Source organism: Polyodon spathula, chromosome 22 (assembly GCF_017654505.1).
Source record: "Polyodon spathula isolate WHYD16114869_AA chromosome 22, ASM1765450v1, whole genome shotgun sequence".
NCBI classification, from domain to species: domain Eukaryota; kingdom Metazoa; phylum Chordata; class Actinopteri; order Acipenseriformes; family Polyodontidae; genus Polyodon; species Polyodon spathula.
The window spans coordinates 25,413,891-25,437,129 of NC_054555.1; the positions used below are offsets into that span (position 1 = coordinate 25,413,891).

Below are 23,239 nucleotides of genomic sequence, written 5' to 3' on the forward strand. Positions count from 1 at the left end.
AGCAGCATGCCAACTTCCATAAAGCAGTAATGAAACAGTCCTAAATAATACCACTGTCCCCTTCCTATTGAAAATTCATTGCCAAATACAATATGGATCAAAATGACAGAGCCTATGAATCGACCCTCAATCATCGCTGCTGGTTCACTGCTGTCACTCAATACTGCAGTATCGATGCATTAAATTGGGACTGACTTAGACTGAACTGTAGTGCCAATTTAACATCACAATGAGCATACTGTAATGGTGATACAAAAAAATCACTAAAACTATATTATACCTGCAGGTATGGCAATATAATTAGCATTTACCAGGCTGTTGAACAGCAGGGTGAGGGTTCTGGTTATCAAAGCTACTTTCTTTCTTTGCAAAAGCATGTGTTGCTGATATCATTCTACTTAACATGTTTCTTTGCATGTAGGCATTAAAACATCGTGGAAACAGCCCAATGGTAAAGGGTTAACAGCTGTTAAAACACATTCTCAACTTCTGCTGTAAGATTTTGTTTAAATTAACCTAGCCATTGCCCTAGCCCTAACCCTAACAGTTATCAATGGGTGTTACTGCGAAGCAGAGTTAATTACAGGTTATTAGAAAGATAATTACTGCATTACATAAAGTGACATTTTCACTGAAGGGTGAGGCCCACACATCTCAAGCAGATATCCTCTTTTCTGGTGTATTAACTCAGTCTGCTTGTATAATGTATTGAAAATACAATTACCTGGTCTTTAGTAGAGGACGCCTAGGGACAGGGTCCTGCAGCCTTGTGATTTAAGTACAGCCTTTAGCCTGGATTTGCATAGGTATTTCAGAGGAGCACCCTTTCTGAGCCAGGGGCAATTGCAGGGGCAAAGTGGAGGCATGGATCTTCAGACTGTACTTTGCCTGCTAGGCCTTTCATCCTAATAAATCTGCAGCAACAAAGTGAGATACCATACCTGGAATATAGAAATTCAAATAGCCTGACCTGGCCTTTTAACCCTTTCTCCCTCTCTCACATTCCCATAATAAGCTTAACTGTACCTTACTTTTGAAAATATTACAAGTGAGTATAGTACATTGAATTACTTTAACTACAGCTTCAATACATGTCAATAATATAGAGGTCTGAACTGTGTGTACGGTAACTACCTAAAGCTACTGTTCTAAGGCTTATTCAGACACCCTCAATCTTCCAGTTCAGGACACCACTGCTGCTCTCTCTTTGCAATAAATAACATTTTCTGGTGTTTGTTCTGAAGAGCATTGTATAGGGCCTAATGTTTTCCTCATTAACGTCTGCTTCTTCGTAAGGGACCAGCCCCTCTGTCTGCCTCTGAGACGTCAAACTCGCTGCCTTGGGCAGATTTCAGACCCTGAGAAGAGCGGCCGCCCACTGAAACTGCCTGGATTCAGGTCACACTCGTACTGTGCAGCTGTCACAGAACAAGAATCTTCAGTCGCTTGGAGCTGGGTTTAGGAACAAAAGTCCAGCAAATTAAAACAATGCATTGACTCACTGAGCCTTATTGTCAACAATGTGATGATTTCAAAAGCAATGAAACAGAGACACTTCTGACAATAACCTGACAACACTGCCATGGCAATTACCGTCCTGACTGCGATGGATTGAGTTCCCCTCGATTCAGACACATCCAGGGACTGAGCTTTTTCAGGACCACTCAGTCAACTGCTACCTGAAAAAGCTGAAATAAATGGTGTGACAGCTCTGGAAATGTTTGTTGTGTGTCACTTTTTCCCCAGAGCTTTTACACTGTCATCTAGCATGAAAGCAAGTCAAACTTCCAGGAATGCAGTTTAAACAGGATGGTACCTGTGTGTTTATTGTTTACAGTGCTTCAACAAAATTTCCAAAATAAACAAAAGCCTAACTCCTTAACGGAGTATTAACTATACCAGTAAGTTTCCCTAACTAACAGTCTGGGCAGCTAAGTTGCTTACCAGCTCCAAAACACCAGGTTCCCAGTTGTTTAATTGATGGCAGCTGTTCAATCAATTACACAATCGCCTTTTCCAATTATGCCATCTAACATGGCCTCATGGGAATTAAAGTCCTGCTGCGCCAGACTAGCAGGACTACATTTCCTTAAAATGGGTACAGACTGTGCATAATCCGTGGCCCAAAATATCGGCCCTCGACCACAATGCCCCGCACTTCATTACAATGGATAAAAATTTATTTATATTCACCTGTGAGGCAACAAAGGGGTTTTTTTTCTTTTTTTTTTTTTTTACGACTATTATTTTGCTAAAGATGCAAAGACAAGAAGCTGTCTGCTTTTGTAGAGCCGTTACATTGGAACATTTGTATGTCCGCAACAGTGTACCTAAATTTATTACCATTATTGACACATATTAACGCACTGCAATGACCCTTTAGTTCAAGTGTTAATGTCATGTAGCTTTGCTCGGTTTGGGCGCATCTCCTTGTGCATATTCTACTGGAAGTTTTCCATGGACACCTGTACAAATCTGTAAGGAGAGCTTATGGGAAGAATTGTGGTGAAGCCCGGTCCATGCAGGTCCAAAGCCAGCACTGGCTTTTGCTCTTGTTATTCTGGTTCAATAAAGTCTTGGTATATTTTATTGAAATTCCAGTGGTGCTTTCTTTTTGTGTGTCCTATGGATTGCATGAAGGACAGGGATTAATATTTACACATACAGTCACTCTAAAAGCTTGCTATTTTTATGCATCATTTTATTAAAGGAGTGTTAATCAATGAATCTATTCATTACCTATTATCTTTGCTCAGCTATGCCCAGCTTCTTATTTATAGAGTTCTCTTTGAAATATGTTAATCCAAATTCAAAGTATAATATCTTCCACAGAAGAAATGGAGGGCCAGTGATAATATTGCTTGTGCTAATAAGAGATAAGAAAAAGGTTTTTTTTACAGCCTTGGCTACTTGGCATAAAATAAAAAATGAATTCAGAACACAATATTGGGCTTTTTTTGTACCTAATGAAGCATAATATCTCCAGGTGTTCTGTATTTAATCATTTATATATTTGACCAGTTCATTGTCAGTAGAATAGTCTTCCTGTTTCCAGGGTGACCAGGAAGACAGCAAAGTAGTAAACAGTACTAAAAACAGACTCTTCTTAGATGCCGCATTTAATATATCCTGCCGCGTAAAGTGGGATGCATATTGTTGAATATTTTGTGATAATAATACCCAGTTTTTGGTTTCTTTGTGATCAAGGAAGTGCACACGTTTCCTGAGAGAAAGGCATGAAAACTAGAAACTTCCTTTAATCTAGTGAAGTACCAGATATCAAGTTTTAAAATGAAAATATGTTTTTGCTACACCATGTACACATGTAAGACCTCTGTAGCAAATGGAAGTGTCAAACATGTGCAATTTATGGAGCTATTTTGTTAGCTACAGTCACTTTAATATTTTCTTCAACTTCCTGTGATCGTGAGGTTAATAATGAAAGTGCTGCACTGCAACACTGATGCCAGCTTCTCTGTCTGATCAAAGGCTTTATTGATCAGTCACTAATGAGATCAAAATTCAAGTTTAAAAATTGCTTGAAACAGACACATGTTGGACTTAATGGCGGGCAGAATATAATACAGGTTCATTTCTTAGTTATACTTTAATGGACTTGCTGGGGTTTAAGCCTGATGCTGCTCTCTTACAGCTCTTAAATGCAGTTTTAATTTTAAAAAAATGAATGAAAAAAAACCTTTAACATCACAGTGCATGCCGGAGAAGAGAGAGAGGGTTACTGGGCCAATACTGCTTTCCACTGGAGCACACTCAGCAGGGGTCTCAGAAGAGGTTTCAACCAAATACCAACCAGGTCAAACAGCCCGCTTAGTTCCAAAGATTAGACAATTTCACAATCTAACATATCTGGACCATAGGATTTTATATTCTATGTTTTTTCAGTTTCTTGTGGGTTTTTTTTTGGCTCAGACATGGTGGCTGATGTTTTGCCTCTCAGCAGGGTACTTGTGGGTATTTCAAGTTTAATTCTCTGCTTTGACAGTCTGGCTGGTATTTCCATGCCTTATAGCAGGGGAGTCATTCTTTTCTGTGAGGGGTGACTTCTTGCTAGGAAACCATCACACATCCTTACCCAACAACAACCCTCATGGGAGGTCAGCCCCACAGAACAAGGCACACACAGGCTCCTGTAGCAAAAGAGCAATTGGGTACTCCAGCTCTATCTCAGGGAAGGGTAAAGAACAAGTCACTCCACACTGTGTGGGCACACCGCCTGGCAAGATAACTACTTTAACCCAGGAAGTAATTACATGTATGTATGTAAGTATATATATATATATATATATATATATATATATATATATATATATATATATATATGTCTTATAACTAACAAATAATGACTTACTTTTGTTGACATGATAGTAAGTTAGTTATCAACAGTACTTACTTGACTTAACGCAAGTCCCTAACAAATATAAGTCTTATTTCCTATACCGAAATGAGGAGCAAAAAAAATCCTGACCACTTTCTACCATACCTTTGCCTACATATGTATGTCTTATACCATTATGAACTAACTCAAATAAATGTTGGTTTAGAACAAGGTCATCAAACAACAGCCTTTTTGGTAATCATCCCTAAACTCCATACACAGTTTTAATTCTCAGCAGGAGTCTGTATGTACTATGTCTTATACCCACTGAAAATAGAAGCTACAGTATTAGTGGTACTTGAGGACCAGTGTTGAAAACCACTGATAAATTGAAATGGTTGGAGCTGCAGTTTGCCTTGTAGTTTATCTAGCTTGAAACCAATAGAGAACTAGCAGCATATATTATTGCTGACACATGCTGCAGGTGCAGTCTAGTAGATCTTGGAGATGATGTGTAATGGATGGTGATAGGGTTGATAAAGTCTGTGATCGATGGTGGCTGCAGTTAAGCTTGCTGGAAGCCTTTTGCTCTCATTACCCTCGCTAATCTGTTTCCAAATCTTTACAATCAAATCTAGGCACAGCCAAGTGACACAAATATTATAAACATACGGGTGACCCAATCTCTTTCCGAAGGGTTATTTATACTTTGGTTTTCTTGGCTGTGAAAATCAAAATGTATGGATTTCTAAGTGAAAACTTTGTCCACTTGACTTATATTATATTATATATATATATAGATATATATATATATATATATATATATATATATATATATATGAATATATAAGAAAGGTATATTTAAAAAAAACGGCTGTGCCGAATTTATTTAGGTCAATTGTCATTATGTAGTTCAGCATCTCTGGCATGTTGGTCCGTACCTATTGAAGCGCCCGCCCATTAAAAAAAAAAAAACATTTGTGGACAGGGGGTTTACATCTGTAATCATGTCTGTAATTCAAAGGTCTGCCACTTAGTGGCAGCAGTGACGTATCCCAGTGGGAGATACAAAGCGCACCTGCTCCTCATTATGATTGACTGGGATTAGAACATGGAACCACAAAGCCGTTTTATTCGAGTCATGTCCACTTTTACATTAAAACATCATTGTGTCGGTTTACTACATTATTTCATACATTCATGGATTCTGTTAACTAGAAAGCAGTCCACTTGATGTTTTAGCTAAAGCGACCCAACTATATCTCACCCATTTAAACCTGTTTGCCGTATGCAATTAAATACTACCTGGTATAACACAAATGCAAACCTGAAGATCGTATATTATTGGTCAGGAATAAAAGCGAATTAAATTTCCAAATGGCGTTTAAAACACTTTACAGTATATGCTTTCAGAATGAAGTTAACACAGTTAAGGATATATAGATCATGTGTAAATTATGTTCTATTCCTAGTGTTACAGGTCATTATACAGTGTATTTAAAAGTACAATGTAGACATTTAGAGAGAGAAGTTTACCCTGATATGTAACATAAATACGATCCTTTAATTTATTATTTAGACGCAAATTAAGACTGGCCGTTGGTTCTGTTTCTGACCGTTAGTTGGTCTTTTTTAAATCTATAATTTTTCGTTCCTATTAGCTAAACACCTAAAAAAAATGTAGTGACAAAAACGACGAAGGTTTACGAATGATTCCTCACATCAACACTATATGTTGTTGATTCCTCTAGGGGCCAGAAATCCCAAATTCGTTGCCCAGGGTAAATACGACATGCATGATTTCACATTTTATACATTTTAATTTCACAGCGATCGGGTAGAGTCTCGGCACAATAGCGTGTACTGGTAATATACAAAGTCCAGAAAACAGCGACTGTAGCGAACTTCATGGCAAAATACATGCTGCCATCACCTTACATAATGTGTGGTTCTATACAGAGAAGTCGATCATAGGATTTATTAAATATTCTTTTACGTTGAGCTACTGCGTAAGTGTTAAAGTGAACTGTATTCAGTAGGGAATGCAATCATATCAGTTCGTTGCAAATAAAGCGTTTTATATTTGGAATCATAAATACTGTGAGGGATTTGTATTTCCCGGTTGGCTGTGAGACAAATAGCAGAGACTTCCTTTGACATCAACATTAAATACGTGCGCTTGCGCTTTATTCTCCGGCATATTTCAGAACAAGAAAGGTTTGAGAGAGAGCTCTTTGTTTAGACGTTAGAAAAACCAAGTATTTTGTATGAACACCAACGTAAAAAAACAGCCAGAGAAACAAGAAGAGGCTCCACAGAATGCGAATGGGACTAAAATTGGTTTCATTTTTATACAAGTGGTTGAGAAAAACAAATTAAGGCTGCGGGGGTACCTGAGACTTCCTTTGTATACAAACATTACAAAACTGGGTCTAGAGACCTTAAGGTGGAATCGCGGAGTTATCTCGGAATTCTTCTGCGTTGCATCAGGATGACGGTCGAGATCATGGAGCGATCTAATTAAAAAAGGGAGGACTCTCTCCTTTTTCATCTTTAGCGCTAACATGATTGGAAAAGGTTTTCTTTTTAGAGAAAGGCAGCCCATGGAATTGGGAGGAAAAGGGCAACTTTGTAGCTGCCGAGGGTTTAACAGCAGAGCAGCTCGGGGTTACTTAGAGGAGATCCCTAGATCCTGATTGAAATCCCCCTTTTAATTGATTTATACAAAAAGTTACATAGAATCTAGGGACATGGAGACGGTGGGGAAATTCGAGTTCAGCAGGAAAGATTTAATGGGACACGGTGCATTTGCAGTTGTCTTCAAGGGAAGACACAAAGAGGTATGTTCTGCAAGTTTCTGTTTCCTTTGCGTATATTACCTTTACCGTTATATATATATATATATAGAGAGAGAGAGAGAGAGAGAGAGAGTTTATTTTCACGCTGTGTAGTGTACTATGTAAAAACCTTAGTAACAGAAAATACCACCTTAATTTTGGGCCTAAGCCCTTGGCTTTTGCTGACAAGAACCAATGTACATAATAATAATAATAATAATAATAATAATAATAATGTACGTACACGTTAATGTACGTGCTGCTACACAGATTTCTACCGAATCAGAAAGAAATGCATGTGTTTGTTTCGCGTGCGTGTGTTTGTTTTAGTATACTTTATTTGAAAATCTTTTCATTATTTGTACAAATGTGAAAGTGGCGTTTTGGTTTTTTGTTTTTTTGTTTGTTTTTGTTTTGTTTTGTTTTGTTTTTTGAGGGGGGGGGGGGGGGGGGTTGTACAATTGTTAAGATAGCAAGTTAACATGTCTGGCAATAAATACTGAATGAACTGCAACCGAGACGTGACCCAAGCCCTGATAATTTTCATACTTTTTAAAATATGTAGCGTATAGAATATTCCTAGTGTTTGTCTACTGCAAAATTGTATCAATTTCTCATGATTTGGATAAGGCGTTCGTTCGCCTTACGTTTCTCTCTTACACAGCTTAATATGGTACCGGGGCAAGTACAGACAAATTGCACTAGAGAAGTGTACGTATTATTTACCATATGTGGATGAACAGTAGGGATAGAACTACATGGTCGACAAAAGAACCTGCACAGACAGCTCTCATAGCTAACAATTATAAATTAAACTTGTAGTTAGAGTTCAAACTAACTTATTTCAAGTGAAGTGAAACAGCCAGTGTGAAAAACTATTTAGCACAGGATGTGATAACAAAGCCGCGAATATGAAAAACCCATTGAATATCGCAATTTTGTGATTTAAAGTGTACGTTTTTCTTACAGAAGCCAGACTGGGAAGTAGCTGTCAAATGCATAAACAAGAAAAACTTGGCAAAATCCCAGACTCTGTTAGGCAAGGAGATAAAGATTTTAAAGGTAAGAACATCCGCTGGTTTTCTCAGTCATTTAATTTTGGCCATGACAATTACTTTCCATTGCGTGTTAATTAACTTATTTCTCTCTCTCTCTCTCTCTCTCTCTCTCTCTCTCTCTCTCTCTCTCTCTCTCTCTCTTTCCTAAGGAGCTGAAACATGAAAATATTGTTGCATTATATGATTTCCAGGTAATATTTTTTATTTTTATTTTGTCTAATAAAATTCCCTGTGCATGCGGTTTAATACTTGTGTTATGCATTTTATATATTACAATCCAAGTACTGTAATTTTGTTTTCAGTTTGCAATTAGTAAATCATAGATGACGTGTAGACCTATTATCTTATGCATTGCGTGTGTTGGCCGTTGATATGAATCGGCATTCACAACTGAGCGCTGCTCTGTCCCAGAAGTTTGTTTTGCTGGTGCACGCTGCCATCACGTGTTCTCCTGTTGACATTCAATGGGGGTGGGACGAGACGGAAATGTAGCAAAGGTGCCTGGGAGATGTAGTTTTGTGTTTGACATTAAGGTTCTCAGGTACTTGGGTCGTGTTGTTGATTGGACTACAATGCCCAGAGTAATTTGCTCTTCCTATTTTTATGCATTGAGATGTGGGCCGATCCACGTCAAATCGTATGTTTTAGTGGTCTAGACTAGAAGTTAGGTCGAAGGATGATGTGTGCCCATTGTGGTGAAAAATGAAGGTCTCAGAAAACGAAATAATGTGTTTTCTGTAACGTTGCTGTGTGTGTATGTGTGTGTGTGTGTGTGTGTGTGTGTATATATATATATATATATATATATATATATATATATATATGCTTAAACAAATACTTTGAAAATACTGTCATCTGTAGTATACGTTGTTTATTATTTTTCCCTCAGGTTACTGTTCTGCTAATGAAATCTTTGACAGGCTGTGTTCAGTAAGGCTGCTTGTCCAGTTTCAAGCCTTCATGAATATGACAGCAGAAAAAAAATCATACAAAGAAGTGTTTTCCAGAGAGCTGTATTCATGAGAGCAATGTGTACTGTTGTGAGGAAAACTCAATGGATTCCTTCATTACCATTTATTTTACCTGTGTAATGTACATTTCTTATTTGCATGCTATAATATGGTAAGCAATGCAAAAAATATGTTAAGCAGCAATGCAAAAAAAACAAAAAAAAAAAAAACACTGTGTGTGCGTTTAACTTTTTCAAAACCATACATGTTGATGCATTTTGTGGTTAGTTTTATATGTTCTATCTTGAATGCAACTTGTAGTCTACAGTCTGGTTAACATCATATTTGCATCTTCCCAAGCACATTTGGAGTAGAGGGGGACCAGTTTTAAATGCCATACCTGATAATAATGGGATGAAACCTTCAGTCTACACTAGTGGAGTTTGACCAGGTCAAGGAGGGAAAAACAAAAACAGTAGATAAATGAAATACTATCACCTCCTTTCAAACAATTACAATTCTCATACGTAGTGGTTACATTTTTTTAAATGTATTGCCCCTTTTTTAATCTAATTATTTATTTTTCACAAATAATGCATTGTCTATAATAAAACTGAAACATACTTCCCAACCTAACCAAGTGTCTGTGGGGAAAAATAAGACCCAAATGAAACTGTTACCGCTGTGTACAAAGATTTTGACTGAAAGGGCAGCTCATGTGAATTTCAATTACTGCAGATCCTGCAGCTTTCAGGTATTCCACAGGTAGTTTGTGGGGCTAGAACAGACAACTAGTATGTACCTTATTATTTGCCTGAGGTGGTATTTCTGCATGGACATTTGGCCATGTACAGTATTGGTCATCCTTTAACAGCTAGGCCTGTTCATTTGAAGTGTTTCTAATAGTCACGCATTGTCCGTTTTGTGATTGCATCATTATTGCCTTTGTGGGAATGGGATGTGGATGTGGTTATCGCTGCTTAAAATTAAAGCTTTGTTGCATGTTAGGAGCCATGCACAGTGTGGTATTTTATATTGCTTTCATTTGTAATACTTTTAAGGATGTAGTTTTGCAGTCTGGGTGACTGGGACAGTGCTGTATCTAGGTGTTTAATATAGAACCGCTCATATTACAATGAGACACTCCCCTTTTGTTTTAGTTGTTACCATGGTATATTTACCTGCCTGGCTGTTCCATTTTTATTTACATGAAAACTGGCACCGGCCTGTGGTTTACTTGCATAACAGGAACCTGGTTTGTTTGCGGGCTCATTTCTACATGTATTTTGAGAGATCATATACTAGATTGGTTTAACCAGTCTAATCTGATTTCACTATTTTGGAATGTATTGGATACTCCCTTTTTAATTGTACACTGTCTCTTTTAAGATTGCCTGAGTGGGGAGGGCATGGGTAAACTTGATTTCTGTAGGCCTTCATGAACTCATGCCATGTTTTTCTACATTAAATTTATGTACTGCCTTAGCCCAGTCTAGGGGCTGTCTGATAGAAAGGTGTCAACCATGGGATCTTTCAAGTTGCTTAACTAAATATTATTTTCCAGCCCTGATAAATCAGCACATGGGTTGGTCTCTTGGTGGCAGTTTTCTAGTCTTTAGTCAGAAGCTAAAAAAAGTTGTATTAATAAAATGGGTTTGTTATTGTATAATTAGGGTATGCTGTAGAAGTAATTACTGCACAGGTTAGGTCTGAACCGTGAATGCTTCAGTTTGTCTTTTGTGTGCACTGGAAAGGAGTGCGTATTGAAAATGCATAAAGAACCTGTTTTCAACAAAAGCCTGGTTCTCATTGACTGGAGTCGAGTCCCATGTTGTTTCGCCTCTGGGCTATCCGGTAATGTAAACCAGAGCAGAGAGGTGTGTTGCTGCCAGGTGGTTACTAAGCCAGGTGCAGCAAACAGGTGCTTCAGGTGCCCCCTTAATACTTGTTCTGTGATCCTAATGCAGTTTGTACACGCTGGCTTGATGTCTTGCATCTGCTGGTACCCTGAACTTTGTTCCAAGGAGTGTTGAGGATAGAGTCCACGTTGAGAATACCAAAGACACTGTTTGAACAAGCCAGGTGGAGTGGAAGACGGTACAATATCTTTTGTATGTTTAGATTAGTGCACAGAGAGCTTAAAACTCACACTATGCACTCAGTCCCAGGTTTAGGCATATTATTGAAATGACCAGGTGCCAGGATTTTGAGTAGTCTGGCCCATGGTGAATGTGCTATAAACTGATTGTTCTTATCACATCATAAGTCACACCTGGCTCCCAATCATTTAAATATCTTGGATTCTCTGTGTAAGTATTGTAAGCAAACAGTAGTTAAATTATGTGACAGTTCAGCCAAATGTCTCTCTCTCTCTCTCTCTCTCTCTCTCTCTCTCTCTCTGTGTGATATATATAATCACACACACACATACATATATGTGTGTGTCTGGAGCTTGGTTTAATAGTTCCGTAGTTCTCCAAGTGCTTGGCTTCTTTTCAGTGCAGAGGAATGCTGCTGAGTTGAAAGGATAGTGAGAACTCCAAATGGATTCTGTTTCCAAATGCCACCTTTCTCATCTGCAAAGCTTTGACATTCATTTTAAGAATATATATGTATTGATACTCTGCAGTTTTTTTCAGTTTGCAAACAGCTGTTATTTTAGGTGCACACAGCAGATTTCAGGTAGACAGGCTGTGGTTTAGCAGAACATGGGAACCACAAAGCCTGGTTGCTTCTGGCATTATTCATTGTCCCTCAGTGGGGATTTTTCATAAGAGAGTGAGAAAGTGACACCATTCATAGGATGTTGTATTATCCCCCGCTGCAATACATCAGCTTCACTTAATATTGCAGCGGTTATCAAGCAAGACAATACAACAGTTGAAATAAAAATGTTTTGAAGCAATCTCCAAATGCCAGTCTGTGATTACACTATAACAATCAGCAAGCAATTTCAAGCAGGAATAAAGAACAACATTTTATGTTTAAAAAAAAAAAAAAAAAAAAAAAAACCCATTCAGGAAAATAACTTGCCTAGACTAGCAAGAAACAACAAAAATCTACAGTGTCAGTGCAGAGAGGGGAAAGAGAATGAGAGTGGCTAGTAGCACAGAGAGAGAGAGAGAGAGAGAGAGAGAGAGAGAGAGAGAGAGAGAGAGAGGTTTTTGAATGGAATGAGTGTACCAGATAATCCCCTAAAACCCACTGGCGGAGAGGCAGGCAGGTTGACAAAGTACATTTTCAGTGTCCGTTCCAGAAATAAAAGGCTGTGTGATGAATTCAAAACTAGTTAATTAAAATAAATAAATACAAAAAAAGGTATATATACTTCTTGTTCATTTTTAGTTGGCGCCAAACATCCTAGCTGGGAGTAACAATAACTCCATCAGATATTATCTGCTAGTTTGGCAGAACTCACACTTCCTTCAGATTTCAAGTGTTTTATGATCTCTCCCTGAACTTGGCTGCTTTTATGCAGAAAAAACTAGGAAAAAAGCTCCTGTAGTTATTTAGAAAACCACGTCTGTCAGCAGTGTTTGAGTCGCCATCTACTTGTTTCAGCTATTTAAAGAATGTTACCTTATCTTTTTAAGAGAGTAGTTGTGTTTTTTCAGCAAGCAGTCCTGGTTAAAGCTGGACCATCCACTTTCAGTAATATGTACATATATACACACACACACACACACACACACACACACACACACACACACACACACACACACACACAGGTGTTGACCCTGTATAATAGCTGTAAACAGTTACATTTGTTTACAGTGTAAGATTTGTTTATTTCTAAGTACTAAAAGGCAACATGAGCTGACTAGAATGATTTACTGTATTTTACCAGAAGTATTTAAATTGCATTTGGATATCTTCAGAAAAGTAGATCAGCTAGTTGAATACATTCATCAGTACTGCCATACTGGAAGTATACATTGTGTTTTGGTTTGCTGAGGATTTCACAGCTACAGTACACTGCCTGCTGTCACTTTACTGGTAAATCATTTCGAGACAGCCACCAGCCAGCCAGCAGTTAAATCTGCCTGGTTACAAATGCAATTCAAAACAGATGGTCTTCATATCTCCTCGTCCAGACAAAACATATTCCTTAGTCAGCAGCGGCCCGGGGACTGAGAAGCTGACCACTGATAGGCTGTTCAGGTTGAAGTGACATCTGTTGCTAGGTGACAAGGGGGAGCACTGCAGGTGGTGAGGATCTTGGTGATCTAGGAGTTTGCTTTCTGCCTGGAGGTCCTCGAGTTATCAGAGAGGCACAGCTTTGTGTATGTAAACTGACACAGGCATCAGGTTTGGGCAGCAGATGCACTGTTATTGACTGTTTCGCTTGAGCAGCATGCAGTACACCTTCAGTATCCAGCATAAATGTGTTCCAGTTGGCATGATGACACACTGGTGCCATCTGATGTGGACCTAAACACTGGTCACAGTAGTTCAGCTCCCATAGGGAACTTAGGGTTATTAATGCTCTGGTTATTGACTCTCCAATAAACCTCTTGGGTGGAACTTTAAGCCAGTCATTTAATTATCGATGTCCTCATTCAAAGCTTTGGTAAATAACCTTTGCGTAACGTCTCTTAATGTTCTCTCTGTTTGTACTATATAATTGCTATCCAGTTCTGACACAGGGATAGATGAGATACGACAAAACATCCAGGGAGTTTGTGACCAGGAAAACGGACAACGTAATGCTGATATCGGAAGACAACTAGAATTTCCTGAAATAATGCTTTACTCTTCTATTTTTAAAATGGAAATGCTCCTGCAAATGTGCTTATGTCCACTGCTCTTGTGAATAAGAAGATTAGTCTGGATTAGATATGGTCTGGAATTGAAGGCAGTGAAATCTGATAAAGCATACAAATATTTCTGCAGTTGGAACTTACATTTGTTAGACTTAATTACGTAGATGATGCTGCACTAGCTTAGCAGAAAAATACCATTTTTATTTTTGGCCAATTCTTTTATATTCCTGCAAATCTGGCAGTCTGCTAGGAAAAGATACAGATCGATGTAATGTTTTAAATAACAACTGGAATTCTTGAGGCAGTATCTTAATGACCCTGGACGTTTTGCAGGTTTGCAGTTAAACAAATTGAATAGCCCATGTCAGCTAGTTAAGTATGGTACACAGGACATGTAATCTGTGCTCAACGTGTTATAAAGTTTAACTCTATCATTGCTCTGGTGCAACCGTGTAATGCCTAAAATAATGTGTTTACAAGTCAAGCAGCTAACTATGCAGACAGAATACATGGATTGTACTGCATACTGCTGCTTCTGTGCAAGATTTACTTGACCCCACATTCACAAAACACAAAAAAACACACATGGGAGCAATCTATGAAAGCTTTATATGCCAAGCTGATCACCTTTTTTTTCATAGGGCTTGTTTGATGTCAGTAATGAAGTATCTTTGGCTCAACATTTTATTTTATTGCCTATGGAAGCTTTTCAGCCTGCTGTGGTTCAGACACAACATCTGAGAGCAATACCTTGCTGCTCCAGGAATGTGATGAATAAAGATAGAGTCAAAGTGTTATGCGTCTGTCAGCTACTAATATCTGAAAGTGTGAAAACAGTGCAGCTCTACACGCATTGATCAGTGTATCTTTGGGTCTACTGCCCCTGGGGAATGTTTACTGTCTCAGCAGGTCAAAGAGTAACGAGTCAGCTGTACAACTAAGTGGGTCAAGTACAACCTAGAGCAAGCTGTCCTAATCACTTTTCACAAAAACAAATTTGCAAACTGCGTCCAAGAGCATACAATAACCCCATCGCAAGTCTTATGTGTTTTCTTAACTTTTTATTTATTTTTTTAATCTTGATGGCAATATTTTAACTTGTTTTCACTGTGCCTGTTGCTGCTTTTTCAAAGTTGTTAGGTTGTAACTGTTCATATAAGCAGTAGATACTGTTAACTGTCCATGCATTTCACATAAATAAATAAAAATAAACACATTCCGTAACTTGATCTGTTTGATAGCTGTCGATGCAGCATACTTGATTTATTCAGGCAGTCTGTGTTATGTTTTTTTTTTTTTTTTTAAACCCAGGCTCGCTTAGTATAGACAAGAGTCCTTTGAAACAAACGAGTGTAAGATCTTGCTTAATAGTTCAGTACTTCTCAAAGTGCTTGGTTTGTTTGTTTTCAATACAGAGAAATGCTGCTGAGTTGACAGAATGGTGTGAACTCCAGCTGGATTCAGTTGAAAGCCACTTTTCAGTCTGGAAAGCTTTGACGTTCATTTTGAGGCAATCAGTTTTTTTAAGGGGGTCCGGCTGCCTAAGGCTGTACTACTCAACCCTCCTCTCCTCCAACAGCTCGCAGTAAACAGAACCTGAAGTGTGCAGTTAGCAAACAGGGATGAACCTTTTGACACAGTTTATCTTAACTGTAGCACATGGACCGGTCTTTCAGGAAAAACATCGTTCAGTTAAAATTTGTTGTTTTATTGGTTTTAAGTTGATTGAATATTTACAGTAACACGCATGTCTACATAACAAACAACAATACATTGCTGTTATTTTATAACCCACAATATTACAATTTTAAAAAGATAGAATAAAAATCTAAGCAACACTGTATCTACTCGGCTCTTCTTTTGTCTAACCAGTGAATCTGTCTGAGCTTATTATTCATGTCTTTAAATCTCCTGTTCATAGTAAACCCTTTATAGCAGCACTGGAGTGTGCAAGTCAATTCAGTGAGGCATTTTTCTATTAACCTTCACCTTTCCCAAACCACTGAAGTTGTCCAGGTGTTTTCATGTAATTGTCTTGTAATCCTGAAAGTTTGGCCAGCAGCTCCACAGTTGTTTGCACCTTGAGATCCAGAATCTCCCATTGGAGAATGTCCCAGGTAGACACAAGAACAGTAGAGCACACTAATCACACAATGAAATGACCTACAGTGTTTGAGCAAAACGTACTGTCAGGATAATGCTGTGTAGCCAGTAAAGTAAAGCTCACGTGGACTGTAATCTGGGTCCAGTTACTGTTAAGAAGATTAAGCCGTGTATCTGCCACCTCTGCTGTAGTAGACATTTTTCTTATTCAGCGTACTGGGAGTCATAGTCTAAACAAAGTGGGGCTCGCTTGATGCTATTAATGGAACATATGCTGCAAGGAAGGAATTGTCGGCTTAAAATGTCAGGCACATCAAGCCTTTTTATTTATTTATATATGTACACTCTTGTTAATAATAAATTCTCAAGCGTCATTTGGCAGGAATGTGTTCCGTTAGGAGTCATCGTAGTCATTTCTGGAGCCTGCTTCTCAAGTGAATAATGGTGAATGAGACGTGGCAGGACCTGGGTCTTCCTGTGCTCCCTCATCAGAACATTGAGACAGCTGAGAGTCCTTTGCGCTATGTGTGTGCAACGGTTTTTGGGGAAATTCAGAGTGCAAGTGAAATAGCATCTTGGGTCTCTTTGTAAAGAGAGAGCTCTTATATGTTAGTTACTGTACTTGAGAGTCTGTGTTTAAAAAGTACCACTGCCCTACACTGGCTGTGGTTTGTTAGTGCCGTAGTCCTCAGTGTTGTTTGGTTTCCTGTTTTTGTGCTGTTCACCTAACTTAGTTAAAATGCCTTTGTTATTCAGACTCTTGAAGGGTAAATCCTCTCTAAATCTGCCCCTTCACTACTGATTTAAACTATTTGTTAAACTGGTACACTGCCGGACGAACGCAAGGGTTGGAACAGTTGTGGGGAAGCAATTCCATGTTGCACCGTACATGTAAAGCTGTAAAATGCAGGCCTGGCTTGTTTTTGTTGTAAACACAGCCGTATGAATTTGTCCTCTAGTGAAATTAGCTCTATGAATAACAGGAATTGAAGAACCCCTGCAGAAAAAAAATAATTAAGCAGGCAGGGGGAGAACAGTAATCCATTCCAAAGTTAAGAAATAAACAGAGATAAGCAGCTTGGAGCTAATCCTTTAAACTGTCATTTTTTAATCAAGCTAGCAAATTTGTGCTTGGCGCTCATATCAAGTTACGCAACCTTTTCTGTTTCTGTATTTGCTTTTTTTTTTTTTAAAGCACTTGTTGGTGCCGACATTGAATAAAACAGTGCTTTGAAAGCAACTAATTAATCTATTTATTAATCTATCTAAACTAGCTGAATTTAACAGTTTACACATTTACAGCATCTATTATGCATGAACAGTGACAATAAGTAGCAAATAATAAATAATATAGGTCTGTTAACTTAGGGTACAATAAAACAATGCAAGCTTTGTCTAATGCCACTTGTTTATTTTAGAAATTGATTATATGTCTTATGCCACAGAAAAGTTATTCTATTCCTTTTAGAGGTGCAATGCATTCACATGACTCTTTGACGTGTGTTTTGTTTTTTTCTTCAGGAAATGGCTAGTTGTGTCTATCTGGTGATGGAGGTAAGTCCTCTTTCTCCACCTCTGTGTGATTTAATATGCAGAGCTCATGAATAATTAATATCTTGCCTATCTATATCCATTTCACACATTGGTCCTTTAATCAGCCTTCAGTGCTGGACAGTCAGATGTGTAAGATGTGAGCAAGAGGTCCTCTATGGACCATAGTGAATAGCACTGCACAGGTCACACCATGATCAACATACCTGCTGGATTGCACCAGAATATTAAGTGAATACCTGATATATAGGTATATACAGAAAAATATAATAAATAAATTTAGCATTAAGACAGAGATACACCAGGTCCTGTTTCTATCATAATCAACAGTTAAACTGAAGAAACCTATTTCTATTGGCATTCGTGCCACGCTCTGTGTAGTGGAGTTTTTATTTTGTTATACACACACACACACACACACACAGTTGACTCAGCATAATTGCATGTGCTCGGGACCGGTGTGAGGTCATGCACATGACTGGAGTGAAAGAATACAATGGGATACAGTGACAATAGGTGTATAGGTGCATGCACATGTATAAAGTTCAGAAAAATAAACCAACTTGAAATACGTTATACGCTCAATGCCAACATTACTCTCAGGCAACGCATGATATGAAAAGTAAAATAATGTATATAACAGCTGGCATAAACTAAGTTGTTAAGTTATTTTTATATATTTTATTACAAGTAACTTATTAGAAGTAACCCCAAAATACTGTACAAGTTCAAAAAAATAAAACTTGAAATACGTTCTGCAATCAATACAAACAACACTATTCTCTGGCAAAGCACAATATAAAAGTAAATAATGTACAGTATACAACAGCCCACATGAACATAGTTTTTGTAATACATTACTGTTAAACATAAAACTTAAACAGGTGTGCACAGTACCTTACTATAGATCTTGTGACAACGGAGCAAAAAAAAATATTTGGAAGTATGCACAGTATTTGGCAGATAAGCAACTGTAAAAAAAAAAAAATTAATAAGACTGACAACCATTTGCCTCCATGAAGGCTTGTAGTGCGCTGAGGCGCAAGAGTTTTAGATTCATGTTGCCATTTCCTGTGTCTGTCTTGACGTTTTTTTCCCCGCTGTCATGCGTGCTGTGTTACTGTTCTTTCTGAAAAACTTAACATTATTTTTTTAAACATTCGAAAGCCGTTTCCGTATGCAATTACCCAAATTAAAATACAATGTACAATGGAGTTTGGGACTGCACAGCTTTATGCAATTAAGCTAATTATGCATTTAGCTGTATCATCGTTAATACGTGATTTGACTAAATTCGACATTAGCTATCGTTATATCTTTTACTGTATCATACAATTTTTGCCGTGGTGCACGTACGATACGTTAATTCGCTACATGCATGATATATAATATATATATATATATATATATATATATATATATATATATATATATATATATATATATATATATATATATATATATATATATATATTACACAGAAATACACAGAACAAGCTGTGAAATTCTCCTTTTTTCATATACACTATGTAACACAATTTTTGTTCCTGGGTAGTAAGTGTTATTTCCTAATTCTTATGCCTCAAAAGTATAGAAAATGGCTATTATTCCCCACAAACTTTGCTTTTGTGACCAGGACAGTGATATTTTGAAATTTACCTATTTCCAATGAGAAAACAGTCTTTTCGTTCACATAAAGTGAGAAAAAAACAACATATGAATCCAAATTAACATGTATTTATACTAAAGTAATACAAACATGACTACAAAAGATTTAGAAGCGAGTAGTTTTTCGGGATTTACGATTATACTGTAAATCACTTTCACGAATCAGCCCCCAAATGTAGTCTCCCATCATGTTTTCGTTATACTGTCCTTGGTAGCGGCATTCAGAGTCCAGTATATCCCGGTGGAAGCGCTCGCCTTGCTCCTTCGAGTACGCTCCCATGTTCTCCTTGAATTTATCAAGATGAGCATCAAGGATATGGACTTTGGTGAAGAACTACGGCACAATGGGCTGTAGGATGTCCCTCAGAGTCTCAACCAGCTCCACATAGTTTTCGGCCTTGTGATTGCCCAGGAAGCCCCGAACCACTGCGACAAAGCTGTTCCAAGCCGCTTTCTCCTTACTAGTGAGCTTCTTGGGGAATTCATTGCACTCCAGGATCTTCTTTATCTGTGGTCCGACGAAGACACCGGCTTTGACCTTTGCCTCAGATAGCTTAGGGAAGAAGTCTTCAAGGTACTTGAAGGCTGCCGACTCCTTATCTAGAGCTCTGACAAATTGTTTCATAAGGCCCAATTTGATGTGCAGTGGTGGCATCAGCACCTTCCGGGGGTCCACCAGTGGCTCCCACTTGACGTTGTTCCTCCCCACAGAGAACTCGGTCCGCTGTGGCCAGTCTCGCCTGTGGTAGTGCGCCTTGGTGTCCCTGCTGTCCCAGGCAAAGATAGCAGGGAAACTTGGTAAAACCACCTTGGAGACCCATGAGGAATCCCTCCATTGCAGCCTCTTGATGCCATCTCAGAAAAATGCAGATATATATCCACTTAGGCAGCTGGAACTAAACTGAACTGGTGGGCTTAAGGCCCCTGTATTTATACTACTATTTATATTACTGGAAAGTTCTAGAAAGTTCTAGAAGTTACTCCAAGTTTACTCAGCACTGAATCTATCTGGAATGTTCAGAAATATTACTGTCCTGGTCACAAAAGCAAAGTTTGTGGGGAATAATAGCCATTTTCTATACTTTTGAGGCATAAGCAATTAGGAAATAACACTTACTACCCAGGAACCACAAAAAAAAAAACACGGTGTTATTTATGAGTTCTTGACTTTCTCTGTTGTTCGTGTGTACTTTATTTGAATTATTAAGCTGCCCGGCTCCTTTGTGGTAGTTATCTAACTTTACCCTGTTTGATGTATTTTCTAGTACTGCAATGGAGGAGATCTTGCTGATTACCTGCACTGTAAGTGAGAGCCGCATTACCTGCTTTACTTCCTAGTGCTGGTGAAATTGGTTCTTTTTAAAGCTTTCTAGTGTTGTGTCAAACACTCCCAAAGTCCTATAAGAGTTGATATGTTTTGTTTTATTAAGGTAACTTTTATATTTGAAGCAAGAGAATCCTAACCGCATATAATTGTTCATTCTAATTTAAGTAGCAGTTATCCAAACGCAGATTCAGTCAGCAGAACCGTGGTAGGGGTTGAAACATTTGATATTGATACATTACACGCAGTAGGAATGGCACTTAATGAGGAGTCAAAACTACAGCGGTTCCATTTTGGAAATACTGGCAGTGTATTGAAGTGCTGAATATTGACAGTACCTGTATCTGAGGGCTGGGTAAGACCACAAGCAAGGTTACCAGTTCCATGGAGGTGTCTTTTAAAAGTTGAATATACAGCAGCTTGGGGAACGTTTCCTTTATACAGTCCCTTTTTGTTAAAAAGCCAGTCCGAAACAGTTTCATGAATCTCCAACTCTATGTTATTATACCAGAACAATAGATCCTCCTTAAATAACTAAATGGATATAAAACTCCCATTGCATAGCAGTTTGCCAATAAGACACACCTATACTTATACCCTGTGGCTAATCAAGCTTGTATTAACACCTGGAATGGGTGAAACTGCTTTTTAATGGGAGTATTTGTTTTTTCACATCCCAGTACGTTCTCATCATTTCTTGGTGTCTAACCTAGGGAGGGATTTCAATTACAAACCACAGACATGCTGTATAATTTCCTGTGATATGGCGACATTCAGTCAAGTTGTTTTGGTCTACATTCCAGTAAGGGCTTACTGAAGGGTTAAGTGTACGATATATTGCTTCACATTTTGCACTATTTTTAATTTCCCTCTGGCTTTAAGATTCATTAAATGTGGGCCCTAAATCTTAATACCACGTACTGATAATAATGTATATGTATATGTGTATGTGTCTATTGAACTGGCCACTTCCTGTCCCAGGCAGCAATGTGGTTTGGGCGGCTGAGTCACCCCACTGGGTTTTGTAATAAAAGGGAAGCATTTGTAACTCTTGAGTCACAAGCAGGGCAGAGAACCCAGTGATCAAAGGGGTGTTTTGTTAAATGCTTTTAAAGGAGTGCTGACCAATCCTACTGCTTATTTGCTTTATTAACTTTATTATTTTGAATTCTGAAACTTTTTCTTTTGCAAGTCATCTAGTTTAAAAACTGTTTGAAAGACCGCCGCATACCTCTTTCTCAAGTGCGGTTGCTATAAAATATTTATCTCGGTTTAATTTTATAATAAGTTGTACTTTTGTACTTTTAAGTTGTACAATTGACTCACTTTTTTTGGTACATATACAACCATACCTCCACCCTGTACACTTTGAGTACTCTCTGTAGGAATCTAGTAACATCTGTAATTATTGCTCAGTCAACAAGCATTGACAAACATTATACTCTGAGACAGATTGACTACACATATCCACATATATCCAGGGTCAGTAAATGGTAGGAACAACATTTTATTTGGGATGTCACCATTAGCATAAAAAAAAGATCTGCAACAAAAATTGAAAGGCTTCTTTCTTTCTTCTCTAATCTTTGTGCAGAATCCCCTTGGCTGCATAGTGCTGATAACGGCGCAGCAGCCTCGGTGGTGCCAGCTTTGTTGTCTCAGTAACACAGGATGGCTCCCTGTCTGGGAAACCAATCAACCAGGTGGAGTCAGGAAGTGATGTCTCAGTATTCTAGAGTTCTAAAACCAGGCAGAGCAGTAAACTTGTATCATCCCGAACAGTAATCTATAATCTTATACTTTTTCCATCTGTCTCATCAGTGGCGATGCAGTTTATTAAAGGCATCAGAACCTGGGGGTATATGTGTGCTGTCTCTCAGTATGTGTGCCACACTTACATTTTTCAAACCAATATAAAGATCATTTGTATTTTCTTGCGTGACCCATTCCCAGAGCTGGCATTCTCAGAGTTTTGTTTTTTCACAGCTAAGGGGACCCTGAGCGAGGACACTATCCGTCTGTTCCTGCATCAGATCGCAGGCGCCATGAAGGTGTTACAGAGCAAGGGGATCATCCACCGGGACCTGAAACCACAGAACATCCTGCTGTCCCATTCCGGGGGGCGCAAATCCAACACTGGGAACACCTGCATCAAGATCGGTGCGCTCTGCTCTTCCGTCTTTATTTCCATAGTGATTCCCATAGAAACCAAAGGCTTGGTCGCACATATATTTATCCAAGAGGTTTAAGTTGCTGTGATTTGCCCACATACACATAAATATAAATAGCAGTGATAAGTAGTAGCTGCTGATAATAAATCATTTACAGTCATACTGTACTTAGAGATACATTGAAGCCAGTGCATATCATGAATTGAAATATAATTTACAAGTGTTATCCTCAGTACTTTTTTTTTTTCTGCAAAGCCCAGGTAGATTCCATTTTGTAGAAAATTGTTTGCTGACCAAACCCTTTGGACTTTTGCCTTGAGTTTGGTTTGATTGTTTCCCACCGTCATGATTATAGTAACTGAGGGAAAGTTCATGGATTTGCAAGCGTATGGTTTATGGTTGGAAACATGAACAGAACAGTTGCTCTTGTGGGGGAAAAACAAAGTCCCCATGGGTCCATTGAGCATGGATGATGGGG

The 23,239-nt window shown here is 38.3% G+C and overlaps 1 protein-coding gene across 2 annotated transcripts in view; it reads left to right on the forward strand.

Annotated features, from left to right (window-relative positions):
• The first annotated feature begins 6,542 nt into the window (after positions 1-6,542).
• Positions 6,543-23,239, forward strand: part of LOC121297148 (serine/threonine-protein kinase ULK1-like) — a 32,294-nt gene continuing 15,597 nt past the window's right edge. For both annotated transcript variants that reach the window (XM_041223226.1, XM_041223227.1), the window contains exons 1-6: positions 6,543-7,176; positions 8,143-8,235; positions 8,381-8,422; positions 17,569-17,601; positions 20,532-20,568; positions 22,577-22,750. In XM_041223226.1, coding sequence (XP_041079160.1) covers positions 7,087-7,176; positions 8,143-8,235; positions 8,381-8,422; positions 17,569-17,601; positions 20,532-20,568; positions 22,577-22,750 — 469 coding nt within the window. In that variant the 5' untranslated portion in view covers positions 6,543-7,086. The remainder of the gene's footprint in view (positions 7,177-8,142; positions 8,236-8,380; positions 8,423-17,568; positions 17,602-20,531; positions 20,569-22,576; positions 22,751-23,239) is intronic.